Below are 18,598 nucleotides of genomic sequence, written 5' to 3' on the forward strand. Positions count from 1 at the left end.
ATCATGCATAGGTGGTGCTGCAGTTAATCCCAAATTTCTTTCAGATTGAGATAGTTAGGATTGAACACGCCTACTTCCTTAGTTATTTAGTCTAGATGACTGACTCTGGCTTGCTCGTCAGTATGTCTCACCTTGTGTCTCTCCCTATGTCTCAGATCTAATGAACTGTATTCACTAACTGGGCATGACATTCACTATCCTCAGCAATGCTCACTGTGGTCAATGACACGTAGCACCTGAAGATATTGAATTTCAACAATCTTCATTCACTGTAAGGATCTTGAACCAGTCATTCAATGGCATTTCGAACCGAGACAGCTGGAGACAAATATCATCGTCTCTCCCATGATTCTCCGCTCTCCATCTTCCTTTCTTCACATCCCTGGAGCCAGAGGGCCCTCACTCGATTAGAGTCGATTTGCAGGTTCATCTGCGAGACTCTCGCGATGACTTTTCCTTTCTTGACCGATTTGTATGGTCAAAATAGGTGAGCCTCCTGTTCACTCTCGCTACGATACCATGGATCTTCGGGTTTCAACACATATGCAACTTTGGTCGAAGACTTGCTAACAATTATGAGGCACTAGAAGCACCACCAACAGCGGCAGCCGCCCCCTGCCTTACCAAGAACATGGGCCTAATCTTGATGCCGAGCAAGAAAAGACCGAGAGAAGATGCCATCAGGCGCAAGGAACGCCAAGACCTCTTGCCTCAGGGTAAGTTTATAATCCATTAATAAAAATATCAGTGGCTAATATTATCTAGATGGACGAGAGAGGTGTCCTTGTGCCGGAGGACATCCAGGTATGACTGGAGATCCCCAATCTGCGGGCCGAACTCACACTGGCCCAGCGACTGCTGGAGTGAGTATCGGTTGGCTTTCTTCGAATTAATACTCCGCGGAGTTCCTTTACATGTCCAAGCACTACGCGCTGCGAAGATGACGTTTGAGGAAGAAGACAAGGTTTGTGAGAAGACACTCAAGGCATGCAAGTTAGATCGATGACTTGCTAACAGCATGACATGACACTCTAGAAACGCCCCCAATACCAGCAGCTGCGACGGCGGCGGCAGCAGCAGCAGCAGCAACAGCAACAGCATCATCATCATCATCATAATCAACATCATCATCAGCAGCATGGCGCGTAAGTTCCTCCGTTGAGATATATGAGATAAATCAGGCCTAGTAGCTAATAGAACCGTAGCTCCCAGAGCCCTCCCATTCCGCCCAAAGGTAAGCCTCTCCTTCCCTGAATACCACTCGAAACTTTTTCATTTGATCTTATGATGATCAACTCAATATATGAATCTCATGTTACTTCACTTTGACCTGTGATTTACATCATTTTCACATATAATGTCTTCAATTTGGTCTGGTCATCTTGCTTTACTGCGCATTGCTCTATTTGTCTTCAAGTTTCTATTACCAATCAGTCCATGTGTTTCGGTGCTGTGATACAGCATATGAGGTCACTTGTGAAGACACTCAAGGCATGCAATTTAAGTCGATGACTTGCTAACAGAATTACACACTAGAAGCACCACCACCACCACCAGCAACAACAGCGGCGGCGGCAGCAGCCGGGGCAACAGCAACGGCAACAGCAACGGCAACAGCAACGGCAACAGCAACGGCAACAGCAACGGCAACAGCAACGGCAACAGGGGCTACTGCCGCCGCCGCCGCCGCCTCCTCCCGTTCCTGCTGGCCCCCCAGCTCTCTCTGGTCCTGTGGGTATTCCGAATATACTATACAGGTCATGTGACTAATATTACTTTAGCAATTGAAGAAGAGGAAGCATGATGATAACATCAGGCGCGATGAGCGCGCCAGGATCACTCGCGTGGTAAGTCTGTATTATCTATGCACACATGTATATATCAGTAACTAATTGATATTATCTACTAGATCGAAGAAATGGGGCATGATGTCTCATTGTTACCAGAGAGGTTCCAGAGAGAGCTGGGGGTGCCCCAGCTACGGTCCAACTTGACTGAGGCCCAGAAACTCCGTGTCATTGAGTTGGACGGTGAGTGGGCCGTAGCAAAGCAGGAGCGGGAGGCGGCGCACCAGAAGCGCAAAGAGGCTAAAGCAGCCTGGGAGGAGGCAGAGAGGGCATGGGCTGAGGCAGACAAGCGGGTGAAGGCAGTGTCCGCGGAAAGGCGGCTCTTCTTTGAAGAGTAAGATTAGCCTGAGGTCCCCTTTTTTTTTTTTTTTTCCAACAAAAAAGTTGTTTTATTCTTTATTCTTTCATTTTATTATTTTTTTTTTTTTTTTAATAAAAATAAATTGAAGATGATGCCGAACCTCATCAAGTACATCTCGTGTACCATGATCTTTCTGCGAACGAGATCACAGGTGTCCCAGACGGGGACGCTTTGGTCCGACTCCCCGCCGAGATGAATACCAGACACATCGTACTTTTCGGCAACCTTTCTCTGCGATTCCTTGGTGGCCCTCTTCTTTCGCGGTGGCTTGATCTTGGGGCATTAAAAGACATAAAGGACCAACACCTCGAAAGAAAAAGAGAGCTTGAGCACGTCATCGCTGGCTACCAAGAGGAGTTGGCAACGGCGGACGCCGCGTTCAGAGAGGCCAAGGCCAACATTTCGGAAGTCGTTCGCAAGTTAAATAAGCTGCCTAGAGAGTGAGAAACAACGACTTGTCCCGTAAAGGAGGCAGAACTTCTATGTTTACTACAAGTAGATGACGAATGAATGAGCCAAGTACTGGAAGCCAGATTCCCATGTAATATTATTTAGCACAAGGGTGTAATGGATTTAGAATCCAACCAACGGCGATCACGCCTTGGACCCTTGTCCTTGTTGAAGCTTGGCTGGGTTGTACACGATGCATTTCGAGTGGTACAGACTACCACATCAGACTAAGTCAAGGGGCACGAGACCTGGTCTCAAGGGACTTACGATGATGATTTGTTGGATTAAGGTGTGTATGATAGTGACCATTTCCAAGCACGAGAGTCTGAAGTGGGTGTAACGAGTTGCGTTGCCGCGTCAGTTGCCTGAGTCTATGTATGTCCTCTATTTAACATTACCAGGGAAATAAAACAAGTAAGAGCAGTCTGGCCAAGAAAACAAACTGGAAGGAGAAGGAAAACAAACGTAGATGACAGCTACCTGTATGCCATGCAGAGAACCGCCCAACTAGAGGAATCAAAAGCAAAATGGCAAAGACCGAAGCTTTTGCCGCTGGACCTGACACCGAGTAAGGATGCAGTGCTGAAAGAACAGTTCATGAAAACAGCAGGATCGGGTCGTGAGTTTGCGGACGTTGTTAAGGAGAGAGCTGAGGAGTTTGATCGTGATTGTGTGCTTTCATGATATCGAGTAGGATCGGTCAGAAGAGCCTCGCGCAGGGTGAGTATCATAATTGCGAGCCAATCGGACAAGAAGCAACCATCCGCAAAGAATAGCCAACTGATAGACTGAGAGCTTTGAGAATTGTGGTCTTGGACGGGGAAGCAACCGAGTCTCGTGCAAGTTGGCTGCTTGAGGTGCCGCGACGGTGGTCTAAAGGATCCTATCAGCAAATTCCACAGACACTGGCTTGCTGGAATGAGAGCCTACCGGTGCAGTACGACGCCGTAGATATACCTAGTACCTAGGCTTTGGCGGTATGGCATGCGTTGCAGCGACAGTGACCACAGATCTTGCAACGCCAGATAGCCACGAACGGACCGGAGTTGCAATCTGAGCAGCGCCAGGTGAGGATATTGCCATTGGTAGCTTGCACAATGGCGAAGACATGTCCCGAGCACTGGTTGGCCATGTTGGCGACTGTCAGAAGTTAGTATGTGAGCAGAGGTATGGTAGTCGTGCTTGGCGCCGCCACGTACTTATTGAGTTTACCACGGAAGTATCAAACAAGAAAATCTTATCGGGTCGAACCAGATCTCTGGGTCTCGATAGACAAGGTTGTAAGGGCGATGGCTCCTTCTTTATCCGAATGGTTGGGAAACAATACCCGGGCTCTAGAGTCGAGATAAGGCAAGGGCGTATGCAACAATGCTCCAGGGTCCGGACAAGACGGTAGGGATGGAATCTGAAGGAACCAAGACAAAAGATGTGTCGGTGTGTAAGGATCAAGTAATGTTTTGGATTGGTAAAAGAGATGAAATGAGGATGTGAGTGTCGCGTGCAATGAAGAGTTCAGTTGAAGCTGTGGACGGCGACTCCATAGTATATATAGGCGACCTTTCAATCTCAACCAGATGATAGAAGCGTATGCCAGCGATGATCCGATGAACACATCACTCAAAAAGGCATATTGTCTGTCTTTCCTCAGGAGATTGGAAGAATACAATTGTACGACGTTCAAACTACAAGGTCCAGGCCTCACACCGGCAGATGGCTTGACTGTGGCTGTAGGGAAGCTGCTTTTCGAGGAAAATGATGATATTTCACACAATGCATGCAGCCGATAATTGCGGAACTGACAATTATGTCTGTGGAGAATAGAGCCTGGATTCTTTTAGGAAGAGGAATGGACAATGGTGGAATGAAGCCTCAGGATCCCAGACGAATAAAGGGAAGGGGGCAAAAAGTACAGCTCAAACTGCACGATGGGCCACACAACATGAGACAGAGATGAGATCTGAAGCAGAAGAAACAGAAGAGAAACAGGAAGGGCAGGGAAGATGCATGGAAAAGTGATGTATAGTCTCGAGTGGGCCATGGACCGTACCAGCAGTCCCGGGGAGATGGGAACCGCGTCAATAGTCGCAATCTTAACTTTAACAATAAGATGTTTAACAAATTATTGGATACGGAGTATCCAATTAATGGTTTGTTCTATTTTTCTCAGCATTATTGGAGACGAATTCAATAGACCAAGAGAGACGGGTCGCTCCACAGAGATATTAAGGTATCGAGGACTAATAGGAGTACTCGAACAGTGACTAGGAACTACTAGGTAATCGGGCATCATATAGACTTTTCTTCCTGATTTGATATGTTTTTATTCCGTGCAATGTACTAAACAGCCATCAAGATTGTCCCTGAGCCAATTGGGAGATCGCCGTGTTTTGATTGGAGGTTGAAAAAGCACAGCCCTTCCCACTTTCCCAGCCAAATGGGTGCTGGAGACTTGGCATGGACGATCTCAAGATCTAGCAATCAGACGTGCAGTTACTTTTTTCCACGCAGGAGAGAAGTACGGTCTGTAATAATACATCATCATTCTTCCATATTATCTATTATTTGGAGGAAATGTGCATCCGACATCCCTTTACTTTTTCTGCGGCTGTGCGGTCATCTAGACGTCAACCAGGATCGTGAGGATCAATCCCAGATCCAAGGGCCTGGAATTCTGGATGTTGACAAATTTCCAGCCCATAATTCTCCGACGGTAGATATATCATCAAATGGTATGCACAGGGTACTGTCAAAACATCACAAATGATTTCATTATTTTCATACCTCTCTAGTGTGGCGCAACATCGAATCGATGAACTGGATATCTTTTCAAAATAGAAATCTCAAATGGACTAAACAAACTTGATCATGAAGACTGTTGTGAAACCGAATCCCAGTCACGGTAGGACAATAACGAAGATCAAAACAAGAACAAGGACAAGGTTTATGGACACTGTTTCACCAATTCCATCATAATGCCTTGTGAGGCTATGTACTTGTTCTTTTTTTTGAAGCTTTACCAGGACCTAGCTAGGCCAGAGCTCGGTTTTTATTTTTATTTTTATTTTTTTACTTTTTGAAGTTTACGACTAGTAGTGAGTGCCTAATGATTAATCTCAACCAACGGACTACTCAAGTACCTTAGTAGCATACTGCCTTAGTTGGCATGGTACTGGCCGTACAGTAGTTATCCATCTGATCCACCCAAAGCAGGGAACTGAGAGAGGACCGGAAAACAAACACGCATACAGTTCATGCCACCCGCTAATGAATTTGGCGTCGTCCTACCTACATATGCTAGGTGCTACTGTACGTACTCTGCCAAATTAGCATAAATTATCATTCCAGAGAGTTCCCTACTTCGTACTTACATTGTACTACTAACTACTTGAGACCAATGACCGTGGAAGAAGTAATTCCTATACTCTGACAGATCTCGGCTGATCGTGGCGTGCTTGTGCAGGGAGATCCGCAGTCCCACCAACCGGGTTCACAGCTAGAGTGGCTGCTCTGCCATGATGCTTCAGCCCTCAGCTCCAGGCTGTCCATAGTTTATCAATGGTCAAGTTGATTTGCTATGATGTACACTGCGATAACCCAATCGATTCATGCTAGTTTGCTCTTTGGAAAGAATCCCAGACGGTCGCCCATATTTATGGCTTTCCAGTGTATGTAACACATAACGGGCACTGACTTTCCACCTAACTCAAGACTTACACCGAATAGGTAAGTGGTCAGTTCTGGACTGAAATCGGGCGGCTTCCGGGAACTGAAAACGAGCGAGGGGAACTCTTTTAAGAAAAAAAAGTTCGTGCCTTCTTAGTGGTTCTCGCCCGGACTCCTCACCAATTCGGGACGCCTGCAGTGGACCTAAACCCAATGCTCCATGGTGGAGGTTTACAAATTCGAATTGACAGCACGCGGACTACTCCGAATATTGGACTGTAAGGTGATGACTCGAGAGTCGAGACTGAGTCCGAAGGAGCGCTAAGGGAAGAGGACAGGTATCCTAGAGACATGGCGGATGCCAGTTCCCTGTCAATCGTCAATTCATAGCAGCTATTGGATTGTTGATTGTCGACTTAATGACACCAACCAGACTCAAGACAAGCATAGTACGTATTCACCTCTGGAATGTGCAAAAAGGTATGATGAAATACCTGATCAACTGATTGGTCCTCACAGGCGATAACAAACCGAGCAATCCATGTCATTGTCCACCGAGTCCTGAATACGAGCTGGAAAGCAAAAAGCCTGGATTCCCTGAAAAGTCCAAAAATCCACAGGAGAACTTTAGCCTTGATCTACCGGATGTACTTCCCCGGTGTACTAAGTCTTAGCCAACTCGAACTAATCCGAGACTGCTCAGCCCTCACTTCTCAGTCTCACCCCTTGCTCATTTTGCCGGTTCCCACAGCCCTGGACTCGAAATTAAAAGTCCTTTCCGTCTCCGATGACGCACGGTACTTTGCGCGGTGTCTTGACAAGTCGACATATCACATTTCGTACAGAGGGTGGGTCTCGCCGCGGCCATGAGTCCATGACTCCATAGGGAAATCCGTACTTGGGACCCCATTGAAACACACTACGTACTAATTGGAAATGTACTTTTGTGACATTATCGTCTGCGCGTCCCGGCGCCTTGGAAAGATCGCATGCTCGACGAGCTGAGGCTGCAGCTGAATATCAATGCCCCGCTCCAACCGCAGCTCAGATTGAAGACCTAGATAGTCAATTCGTTCTTCCCTCGCGATAATGCATATGGCAGCAAGTGGTTGGATTTGAAATCAGTATCCTCATAGTAGTCCACCGCACCGACAAATATCCCCTGGACCCCTACGGCGAACCAAGGGATATGCTACGCTGTAAGTCCCGCCGACTATCTATTAGAAGTATGCAGGGCGAGGCCCGAGAGCAAGATCTGTCCTGGAATTCGGGTCAGGCTACAGAGTGCCTATTTAGTCACTACGCCGTGGGGTACTCAAATCGTATTACATATCCCATCTCATCACATCGATGTCATTGCCGACCGTGACGTGATGTAGTTCATGAATTATGAGGTAGATCGAACCTTCTCTTGAGAGGATTGTGTCGATAGAAGCGCCTCGCTGCAGCGAAGTGCCGAGTGAACGGGTATGCGCACACCGCCACAAATGTCACTTGATAGTACCCTTGTTTATAAACAAAACATCAGGTGGGATTCTATGTCAATATTTGCGAGACATCATCGGACTCGCTCTGCAACTGACTACTACGAGCTACGTATCAGCTAATTCTGCGGGTTTCCTTGCAATCAAACGAGGGTGACTTGGATGGAGACGGAGAATATACGGCGTAGTCGCAGTAGAGATATATGAAAAGACAATGGGCTACCTCTTTGCACTGTAGACCTTACAAGGATCCTCGGGAAGAACCATTTCAGGGGCAGCACGAGACAATCCTCGACTTACTAACAAGCAATTCACACATCATATTTTACTACTAGCTCATTGTGACACATAATATGAGAATGTTCGAGATGTTCTCTTGCATCAACTCCACCGGTCCAAAAGGACCAGAGCCCGCGTGAGACTCAGAAGTTGATGCCTTCGTTCCTCAGTATAGCCCTGCAGCCCATCCGTCCCTCCATGCCGAATGACACGAAGAAGACAGAGAACTAACAAGGCTAAATGTTTGCTCTTCCAACGCTCCGTTAAGAACAATCTTTGTAAAGACAAGATGCTCCTGCAGTACCCAAAGTGGACTGCACCGTTGGTGTGGTTGGACAGAGTCCGGTGAAGCTAGCTTCAGAATTCGTATTGTCACTGAAATCGAGGAATGCACCTGTCTTACCAATGCGACATTGGCGATGATATTGCACTATAGGTGAGCAAAAATGCTCAATCTTAGCCTATTCAGACGGCAAACCTGAGCGCCTTTGTTCTGACGCCAGTCAGTATCACTAGCACCCCTTGACATCGGGAGAGAAAAAGTCCAACATATGTATCACAATGCAGATACACTCAAATACCCCTGACCTCCTCGTGAGTATAAAAAAACAGTGTCATCAATACAAGAAGAAAGAAGAGAGTCGTAATGCTGTCGTTACTGTTGATGCATCATTCTTACCAACATTTCAGAATTGTTGTACGTTCATTCATTGATAGTGTGCGAAATAATCTCGAATACCACAAGGATAGACTTCGCCATGCTAATTAGTCATTGAGGTGGAAAAGTGCCGACACACTGAATTGGATATTAGCAAACTGACTCAGTCAAGAATGAGACCGCAGCACTACAAACCTTTCACCGTAATGGTGGCGTCGGATACTCTCCGCAACAAGACTCGAAATGTCGATAATAACCAATTTCTTCGACTTTCTCATCTTTTGGGGAGTTATTGGGAAAGTATTCGTGACGACAATATAGTCAATCGCGTCACACGCTTCCATCTGCTCGAGGGAATCGCCGCCAAAAAGTCCATGTGTAGCAATGCAGTAGACCTGCTTAGCCCCGCCCCGTTTGACCACCGTTTCTGCGGCAGCAATCCACGAGCCACTCTTGTCGATCATATCGTCGACAAGGAAAACAGTCCTGTCTCGAACATCGCCGACCAGGGTGATGGTCTTCTCTTGCTCGACACTTCGCCCGTTGCTCTCTTCCTCATCCGAAGATTCAGCGGCATCGAATGACCCGCCAAGAGCATGATCTCCCGGTAGAGAAGATGTGGTCGAGATGAACGAGTTGACCATCGCGTCTGGCACGGACTCGGGTTGATCCTGGCTGGAAGGCTGACCTGGGGTTGTAAGTCCAGAGGCAGGTACCGAGGTGGGACCACCCGACGGGAAATCATCATCCACAATATGGCCCTGTACAAGACGGCCAGTGATCACATCACGCACACGCACGTCTGTGTACTCGTGAGCTGCTTCCAACTCTGACGGGCGACGAGCAGCGGGTGGTGTCTCCGGACGCAGTAGTTCCTCGGGCTCGGCGTTGTTGTGTTCGCTTGATTCACCGCCGTGTGAATTCTTGCGCAGGTGTAGGACAAAAGGTTTCGGCTCTCTGGGAATGCTATCATTGATAGAGTCGAAAAAAACAGTACTATCCGTCATGGACATAGGGACTTTCGGACGGCGTCTGTCGGTTGTGACAATGCCAAAATTGAGCTTCAGGGTGTCCGCTAGCGATGTTACACGCTTGGTACCTCCAGCGTTTTTGCTAACAACGACTGCCTCCTTCCAGCCAGGGACGTTCATCCGAATCCAACGGGCGATGAAAGGCTCGGCAAAGAGGTTATCCACGGGCTTGCCGAAGAATCCTTGCATTTGTGACGCCTGTCATTCAGTCAGACGTCTATTCGTCCGTTCGACCAATAATCACTCACATGCAGGTCAAGAGTAATGACGTGATCTACTCCAGCGACCGAAAGCAAGTTCGCCAGCATCCGAGCGGTGATGGCTCCCCTATGGCTCTTCTTTTTCGACTGGCGGGAGTAAGGAAAGTACCTCGTCCATGTCAGCATAATGCGTAGATTCACGTTAGACGGGCAGCATACGGCAAGACCGCTAGTTCAGAATCATGTTAGTTATTGCGCAAGGCTATCAAGTCATTCGACGACAAGCTCACCTGTAATCGACTTTGCGGAACCACCCTTGCAAGCAGAGATCATGATCAAGAGCTCCATGACACTGTCATTGATCTTCTGACTGCCGCTCTGGACAATGTATACATCTTGGTTCCGCACGGAGACTCCTATATCCACTCTTGTCTCGCCATTTGCAAATTTTCCGAGCACTGCCCGAGCGGGGAGTGTGCCTAGGCGCTCGCAGATGGTCTCAGCAAGGACAGGGTGGGATGTCCCAGAGAAAATTTGTACTCCCCGCATTGCGACTATTATGTGCTGCGAATTGAAGGCATGGACAATGGGGAGAAGGGAGCGAAGAGTAAAAAGGAGGTAAGGGTTGTGGAGGGCATTTCAAATGGCCGAGGGAAGAGGAAAAAAAGTTGGCGAAGGGAAAAGGTAAAAATAGGCCAGGTCGTCTTGGGTGTCTCTAGCTCCCCGTACCAGGGCCCCCGCCAATCGATAGATATCGGCACTTTATATGACTCCCCGCTACAGATAACATCTCAGTAAGCTTCGACATATCGATCCTATACTAAAATGTCGCACAAGTACCCTCCAGTCCAGGGAGGGGGCTCCATGATAGTCGCTTGGCAAGTCAAAGATAAACATGTCCTAGTGGTCGGTGGTGGTGAGGTATAGTCTTATGCATGTCCCGCCGCAGAAAAACGGATATATGTATATATATAACAACAGCGCTAACGGGGTCATTCAACAGGTAGCTGCAGGCCGCATTCTCCACGCCCTGAACGCCGACGCCAAAGTAACAGTCGTCTGTCCTCGCTCAGGTCTTAATGACGAAGTCGCTTTCCGTGTATCCGAGGGCCAAGTCACGCATGTCGATCGCACATTTGAGCCGGAAGATCTAGAAGGAGCAGATATGGTCCTTTGCGCCATTGATGACCCTGACGCCTCGTCTCGCGTCTGGAAACTGTGTAAGGAGAAGCGAATACCTGCCAACATAGCCGATGTGCCCGCAGAGTGCGACTTCTACTTTGGCAGCATGTACCGTAATGGACCACTGCAAGTGATGGTGAGCACGAATGGGAATGGACCTAAACTTGCAAGTATCATTCGGAAAAAAATTGCAGCATCATTGCCCGACAACATGGGTGCAGCCATAGAAAACGTGGGCAAACTACGCAAGAAACTACGCGAGGTCGCTGCCAGGCCAGAGGAGGGGCCCAAGAGAATGAAGTGGTACTGTTGAACCTTACCTTTCGGATTAAGCTGCCTGCTGACTTATTAAAGGATGTCCGGGGTTTGCGAGTCATGGAGTCTCGAAGAGCTCGTCAAAATGAACGAACAGGATATGGATAGTCTTCTTACTTACTTCGAATCTGGCAAGATTCCGTCTTATAATGAAGTCCATTCCAGCTAGTTGATACTTGTGCAATTTGCTAGTTCAACCGGGGCAGCCTCGACTGTGCCGCCAATATCTGCTTGCCAAGAGTGATGCAATTGAGGTATCCGGCTTGATGCCGCTTTACTGCTGCATAGTATCAGACTGACAAGTCTGCTTCGCCGAGCTCAAGTTCGGTAATTTGGTATTGATAGAATAGGTAGACGGTCCGTATTCTTATAACTTATAAGTTTGAGAATGACAATGCAATATATTTGTTAAGTCTACATTCAACACTCCTCCAGAGTGGGCGATTCAAGTAAAAAGCCTCTTATAGAGTAGGCAAGGATATCCAAAAGAAACAAAAGAAAGCCCAACCAACCAACCACCGTTCCATCAGAACTCCGACCCCAGCCTAGTGATCCCGACTATACCTGCGGGAGTGGTGCTGCGAGATAGAGCTCCTGGGGCTGATGGGTGTCTGCACAGCAGCGATACCCAGTCTTGCCTCTCCGATTCTTCGAAGCAGAGCCTGAAGAGCGAGGCGAATTTCGGGGTTCAGGTCGCGGCCCAATAGATCCACCGCTAATGGGTAGAAAGTCTCGACATGTTTATCGAAACCTTCAGAGGGGAAGTTGGTGTAGCCCTCGATGACATCTACAACCACAGGGCGCCAGGCCACTATGTTTCGGTGCTGAGAATCTTCATCGAGTCGGACGAAGCTTCGGATAATATCGGCGCAGAGACTGGACAAGATTATTTGTTAGAAGTGGTTGGTAACGAGGAAGCCTGTTATACTTACGGAATAAGCGCAGCCTCAGTTTCCCCGCGGCTGCTCTTTCGTTCTTCTCGTTCATCGTGGTACATGCGGAAAAGGATGTGAACATATGTAGCAGCACTACCACTTTCCTGTTTAAGCAGGTTGGGCGGTTGCTTCATAAAGCCTTGGCGCCAGAGCTGCATTCGAAGCTCTTTGTCCTCGTTGAACTTTTTCGCGAACTGATAGCTTTTCTTGAGCAGCCCCATTAAACGGAGAAGTTCGTGGCTTGGGATCTCAGCATAGACCTTGTCGTTCGAAAACAGTTCGTGGACAGTCTCAATCATAAGTAGCTGAAGCACACAGTTTGTTATGATACGATTGAAGAATCGGCGCCGCGCAACGGTCACGGCAGCGGGTTGTTGTTGGGTTTCGGCCTGCGGGCGGTAATCTTCTAACTCGGGGGTCGACGCGGCAGGCATGTCGCCCTCCTCGTGCTCAGAAGTCACAGGCTGCGACCCATTCATCCTTGGGGCGTCCGATGGAGTTTCCCGGACAGGCGTTGACTCGGCAGTCTCTTGCTCCCGCTTGTGCAAGTCATCCTCGTTGGATGCCTCCCCGTTCCCGTTCTTGATCGAAGCTGGCTTCGAAGACATCGAGGCGGCGGCAGTGAATAGCTCGTAGGCCGTGGTCCTGCTGAAAAGCTCCACGAAAGCACCTACAACCTTGGTCCAGTGTTCCTGCTTGAACTTTGCAACATTTTGCAGAATCAGTTGTTGCAAGCAATTGCTACCGATCCGCGCAATTGTGTCGTTTTCTTGGCAGATGCATAGTGTAAGAAGCTCGAGTATACGACTCAACATATATTCCAGCGCATCGAAATAATGCGTGAAAAGTGTAATCATATTCCTCAATGCTTGTATCATTGTTGTTGACAGCCATACGGAGAGTTCTTCATGGTTTGGCACCTTGGACATCTCCGATTTGGAGTGAAGGACGACGAAAATCGGATAGAGAAGCTGTCTCCACAAGACATCCCAAAATTCTTGAGGGAAGTCGCCTCCATAGCGGATCAGTGTGTCGAAAAGATAAGTCAATGCTCTGGATTCCTGATCAGCAACGTTCCTGGGGCAAAAGTCAGAACTTGGAACTTACCTTGATCGAACCTCAAGGTCATCACCCGTCATTAATACATCCTGGAAGGCAATCAAGATAGGATACCAGAACTGCTCTTCTTGAGACTGCCGTGATAATTGTTTGGCCAGGTTTGTTCCGTCGTCCTGAACGCCTTCCGATGTAGCTCCACGGTGTGATAGAGGACACTCCGGTGTCCTGAGCATCTTCGTGACAGTTGACTTCAAGGTCTCGATCGCTTGCAAAGACTTCTTCTGGAATCTCATGTTCTTGGAAAACTCCGTGAGGCAAACGATTAGGTCAGGGAACGCTCCCTGTGTAATGACTACACCGAACCGCGTGTTGTAGATTTGTGTGACGTGTTCGAACGCCATGTTGACAATGCCCTCTTCTAGATATTAGCATCCCCATCAATTGAATTTTACGCGATAAGACACTCGCTTACCGTATGGCTCTCGGGCAGCGACTGTGAAGACGCCGAACATTGTTTTCCAGCCTGAGCGGATGTTATCTCCACGTGCTTGGATCATCTGTATCAGGCATCGAAGGATCATATCCTTCACAGTAACAGCATTACTATTGGCCATCACATGCTCGAACGGCTTGAGAAAGTCCTTTTGAAATTTGAAACCAGGAAGCTCTTCAATCTCCAGAAAGCGCATCGAAAGCTGCCGAAGGGAATCCAGTGCAAAGAACACCACTGTGGTGTTAGTGTGGCATCCAACCTGATTGAAGTGTTGTCCGAGGACTTCCCAGATCTTCGACCACTCTATCCTGACTCTGGTCATGTTGTAATAGCTGATTTCAACAAGCTTCTGCAAGCTGTATGTTCGAGGGGACTCTGTCTGACCTGAAGATTGAATCTCCTGCCAACTCACTTCGCTTAAAGCGCGAACAAAGTCAATGATAGCCTCATGAGTGAGATTTGCGGTATTTGTGAAGATGCGGTCAACTCCTCGTATCATTTCTGCGGATCGACTTTCCATAGCAACCTCAGAACGGAAAGCTGTAGGTCCGTTTACTGACCGCGGACGGGGAGGACGTCTTGATGCCTGCATAGATCTGCGGGATCCATCAGATGGAGTTTGTGGTACAATACGGGCGCGTGATGGATCGGGCAATGAACCTTCATCAACGCCATCGGTGAGAAGTTGAAGTCGGTCGAGCTGGCTGACACAGGTGAGGACTTCTCTCCAGGAACTCTTCAGGTTGTTCCCTTCGGTGAGTGCCACGTCGAGCAGCGCCTTCAAAGCCTCAACATTCTTTGGTACCATCTCCCTGACATTGCCCAGATTTGTGAATTTGGCAAGTCCCGTTACGAATGCGACCCGGGGAGTCTCCAGATCAAAAGCGCAACTGATACGTATCGCCAGTTTCATTCCTTCCATGCAGAGCTTAATGGTTTCAAGATTCTGTGTGTCTTGCATGGGAGCAGACAACCCAGAAAGGAACGACATCCAAGTCACGTTGAACATAGATCCAACATGCCGTACCGAAGTCGCGGGGATGTAGCGTGAGAGGGCCTCTCTAACGGCCGTCTTCCGCTGCGCCCTAATCAAACTTCGATAGAGCTGCTCCGTCTTATTGGCCATTTCTTCAGATGCTTGGGCATACTTTTCGCCTTGGATGTCCCTTCCTACGGTTGCGAAGACCTGCCCTGCCCGGGAAGCTAAGCCGCCTGTGGTGGTAGACGTGGGGATGCCCAGATTTGCAGCGTGCTCTCGTTCAGTGTCGAGCACAATCTCGTTGCTGGCGATCTCATCAAATATGGACCCCAGATACTCATCGGGCAAGTCTTGGTTATCGTTGATGCCCCGATTGTTCTTGATGAAGTCCTCTTTAGTCATGCGGCCCTTAATCTTAGCGCTATGTTGATCTGTATTGAGCATAATGACCGAGTAAGCCAACACGTACGCAGTGTCTGCATTGGCGAAAGCATTCGGGTTCTGAGTCACGTAGCGCTCGGCAAACTTGAGCATGAAACGATCTATTTTCTGGGCCTCCCCAGGCAATCGAAAGTGTTGCAGGAATTGACGGAGTGCATCCACAAAGCGTCGCTTAGAAAAGTCCATTTGGTCCACAAATGCATGCATAATGGCAATGTTCTCGGCATCACCTTCACCTAGATATTCCCCTATCATGGCCTTATCCAGTCGATCATTGCGAAACAGGAAACTTGCAATGTCCTCGGGCGAGTTCGAACGTATAAAGCCCTCTTGTATGAAAAGTTTGATCCCCCGCTTGGCCTTAAAGTTGAATTGCTGAATTGCATTCATCAGCGCAGTTTTCCTCTGCTTGACTTTCTCGATCTGGGTTGGATCGTCCTCTGCCACGGGTGTCGACCGACCAGTACTGCCATCGGTACCCTCGATCCTTGGAGACGATAAAAAGGTCGCAGCGTTGGTGTCTATCGACTCTCTGGAATTATCGATTGATTTCTGGGACAACAGATTTGTAACCCCATTGGCTGGGTCATCGATTCGCTGAGAGGCCCAGTTATCAAGTGACTGTAGGATCTCAACTAAACATTCCAGCGACTGGTTCTTCAGGATATACTCAGATGGCACGTTTTGGGAAGTTGGTTGCTGAAGACTGGCTATGTGCGCTGTCGTGAGTGTCGGAGGTAGAGTCCCGCTTTGATGCCAATCTGCGCCCACTGTTGATACCTTGACATGGTGTTCTTGAAAATGCTGCTGTTGGACTGCGGAAACTGCAACAGGTACGCTCGAGTATCGTGAAACTTGTTCAATGATGCTGCCAAAACAATCAATACTGCCCCAAAGAGAATGAAACATGAGGGGATACAAACGTACTTTTGAAAGATATTCTCCAGCGCAGTGCGATCACAGTCATAATTTAGATATAACTCCACCAATGCACGAGGATCATCGGCCAGTCGTTCCACAAGTTCCATAAAGTACTGCTTCTGAAAAGCAGGCGAGTTCCGTTTTTCGAGAATAGCCAGGTATATCTCTTTCAAGAAGACCTCAAGCTCTTTCTGTGAGAAGTTAGAACCAGTCAGACAAAGAGGATAAGCACATGAACAAACCTTCATCATCACTCTCATATGCTTCAACATGAGCCAGAAGATTTCGCAGCAAACCTCGAAGACCCTGGGCACTGAGCTCGACCCGTTTCGACTCAGACTGAGGCACAGATGGGGCCGAACAGCTTGAAGAAGCGTCATAGCATCGGAACTGTTTGAGCTATTCCTGATGGTTAGGAGCGGGGAGGTGAAGACCGCGACGTGGTTGTTGATGAGGTAATGAACGAGGTGCAAGGACAACAACTTGGATCTCATATTCTGAGATTTGATATCTTGTTGCTGTTCGTGGCTGAGGATTTTATGGCTCAATTTGCATAGAGCTCGAAATACCAGGAAAGCGTCTTTGATGTAGATCTCGTCCTCATCATCGTCGGTAGCTCCGTCGCCGTCTTCCCTGTCTTCCCCGGATGTGCTAGACAATGACTGCGTCCTTTTTTGGCCAAGCTTGGCGCGGGTGACCATTGTGGGCGCGTTATCCGCGACCGATGTGACATCTTTGCCTGACTCGAAACTTTGCAGAGTGAGCTTTTCTCCAGGCTCCTTCGCGACGGGTTGATCGGGTGCTACAACAGAGGCTGCATCGGATGCCTGATCCTGATCGGTTGACAGGGGCACCTCAACCGTTTCAGCTGTCGCAGCGTCAGGTGTATTCTCCAGTCCCTTTTCCCCTTGACGCAAACGTAATTCTTTCAGCTCAAGTCTCACACGAACCCTGTCGAACACTGTGCTGACCATCTGTGTCAATGACCCTTGGGCAATCTGTTGGTTTTGATTAGACTTGGAGTAGATGAAGATGTTGTATATCTGGCGGACAGCCTTTAGGAGACCAGCTCCGTGTACCACAATCTTATCGTTCAGAACTGCCGCAAGAAGTGACTTGATAATTTGTTGCTGTATCTCAAGGGGAGTGGCTTCGTTCTCGAAACAGTCACAGATGGCATCGATTGCCTGTTCGATGAGAGGAGTCTGTTCTGGCGTGGCCTCGGTTTCCGAGCCCTTGCGATCCTGAGATGATGGAAAGGCAAAGTAAGAGTAAGTTATGAGCTTCCCGATACAGTCGAGCGCTGTGACTTGCAAGGGGATGCTGAAGCTCTTTGTCGCAAGCTGAAGAGGGCGAAATATAAGCTCGGGATCGATCGGCTGACGGTCTGATTGCTTGACGTTCGCCAACGCGCTCTTTACAGCATCATCCAGTTCTTTGCTCTTCTTGGCTTCCTTGGACGCCCCAATTGTCTCGAGAGCGTTGACTATGAACACTGCAGAGCTGACAGTCACGGAGCGCTGAGTGGCATACGTAGCAGTCGTTGATCTTGAGTCCGAGCGCAGTCGGGTATCTGGTGTAAGCTCAAACTGGGGTATATGGCCGCCATCCTGCTTGTCGCCCGCAGAGTCTCCTGGAGGAGTCTCCGCCTGATCGTTTCCCAAACTAGCGACATCGTCTGCTTTTGATTCCGGCTGAGGGGAGCCGTGCTTCTCGGGACCTTCAGCGTCAGCGGCGTCGTTCGGAGAACTCGGTGGGTTGTCCGCGGTCTCTGTTACTTCAGTGGAATCTACTTTGATCTGCGGTGAACTGGAGTCTGTAACTTCCTCTATGTCAATTTTCTGCCTCTGTGATTCGAGAGGAAGAGAAGGCTTGGTGTTTCCCTCGACACCATCTTCAGTCTCAGCAGATGTTGAGGTATCGACAGTATTCTCTTTGTTGTCTCCCTGCGGTAGTACCACAGATGTCCGATTGGGCTCCTGCGAAGAGCCATTCTCAACATCCGCCATTTATGCGAAACTCCGAGCGGAGCATTCAATAACTGAAACCAAAAATACACATGGAACGTAGAATCGGATTAAGGAAAAAATGACGAAAGGAGATAGAAGCCGAGTGCCGGAGTATCGCGCTATTGGATGGGTCCTGGAGCTGATGCGGCTGCGTGTCTTTCTCCCGCAGACCGACAAATATACGGTGACCGCCGCGTGCCAGAGATGCGGCGCTGGGCTTACGTAACTCGGGGACGGCCGCTCTGGAGAAATCCGGCGAGAACTATTCCGATCGCTCACCGGAAGCTCAAC

At 48.6% G+C, this 18,598-nt stretch overlaps 4 protein-coding genes across 4 annotated transcripts; 2 read left to right on the forward strand and 2 right to left on the reverse strand.

Moving 5' to 3' along the window:
- Positions 1-674: 674 nt before the first annotated feature.
- On the forward strand, positions 675-2,185 carry Aud_010040 (uncharacterized protein; the record flags this gene model as incomplete). Its single annotated transcript, XM_043294883.1, has 7 exons — positions 675-716; positions 766-804; positions 1,036-1,145; positions 1,206-1,234; positions 1,524-1,735; positions 1,782-1,847; positions 1,910-2,185. 7 exons carry the CDS (start codon positions 675-677, stop codon positions 2,183-2,185), a joined length of 774 nt encoding a protein of 257 aa, XP_043150818.1.
- A 6,664-nt stretch (positions 2,186-8,849) lies between these two features.
- On the reverse strand, positions 8,850-10,522 carry Aud_010041 (ribose phosphate diphosphokinase subunit PRS1; the record flags this gene model as incomplete). Its single annotated transcript, XM_043294884.1, has 5 exons — positions 8,850-8,880; positions 8,938-9,971; positions 10,022-10,142; positions 10,193-10,202; positions 10,264-10,522. 5 exons carry the CDS (start codon positions 10,520-10,522, stop codon positions 8,850-8,852), a joined length of 1,455 nt encoding a protein of 484 aa, XP_043150819.1.
- Positions 10,523-10,798: 276 nt separating this feature from the next.
- Positions 10,799-11,639, forward strand: Aud_010042 (bifunctional precorrin-2 dehydrogenase/sirohydrochlorin ferrochelatase MET8; the record flags this gene model as incomplete). Its single annotated transcript, XM_043294885.1, has 3 exons — positions 10,799-10,894; positions 10,977-11,458; positions 11,510-11,639. The coding sequence occupies 3 exons, from the start codon at positions 10,799-10,801 to the stop codon at positions 11,637-11,639; spliced, it is 708 nt and encodes a 235-aa protein (XP_043150820.1).
- A 376-nt stretch (positions 11,640-12,015) lies between these two features.
- Aud_010043 (Arf family guanine nucleotide exchange factor SEC7) lies at positions 12,016-18,307 on the reverse strand (the record flags this gene model as incomplete). The annotated part of the gene is made up of 6 exons (XM_043294886.1): positions 12,016-12,346; positions 12,403-13,458; positions 13,513-13,879; positions 13,937-16,245; positions 16,305-16,489; positions 16,541-18,307. 6 exons carry the CDS (start codon positions 18,305-18,307, stop codon positions 12,016-12,018), a joined length of 6,015 nt encoding a protein of 2,004 aa, XP_043150821.1.
- Between the last annotated feature and the right edge of the window lie 291 nt (positions 18,308-18,598).

This window comes from Aspergillus udagawae (assembly GCF_001078395.1).
Source record: "Aspergillus udagawae IFM 46973 DNA, scaffold_8, whole genome shotgun sequence".
Taxonomy (NCBI): Eukaryota; Fungi; Ascomycota; class Eurotiomycetes; order Eurotiales; family Aspergillaceae; genus Aspergillus; species Aspergillus udagawae.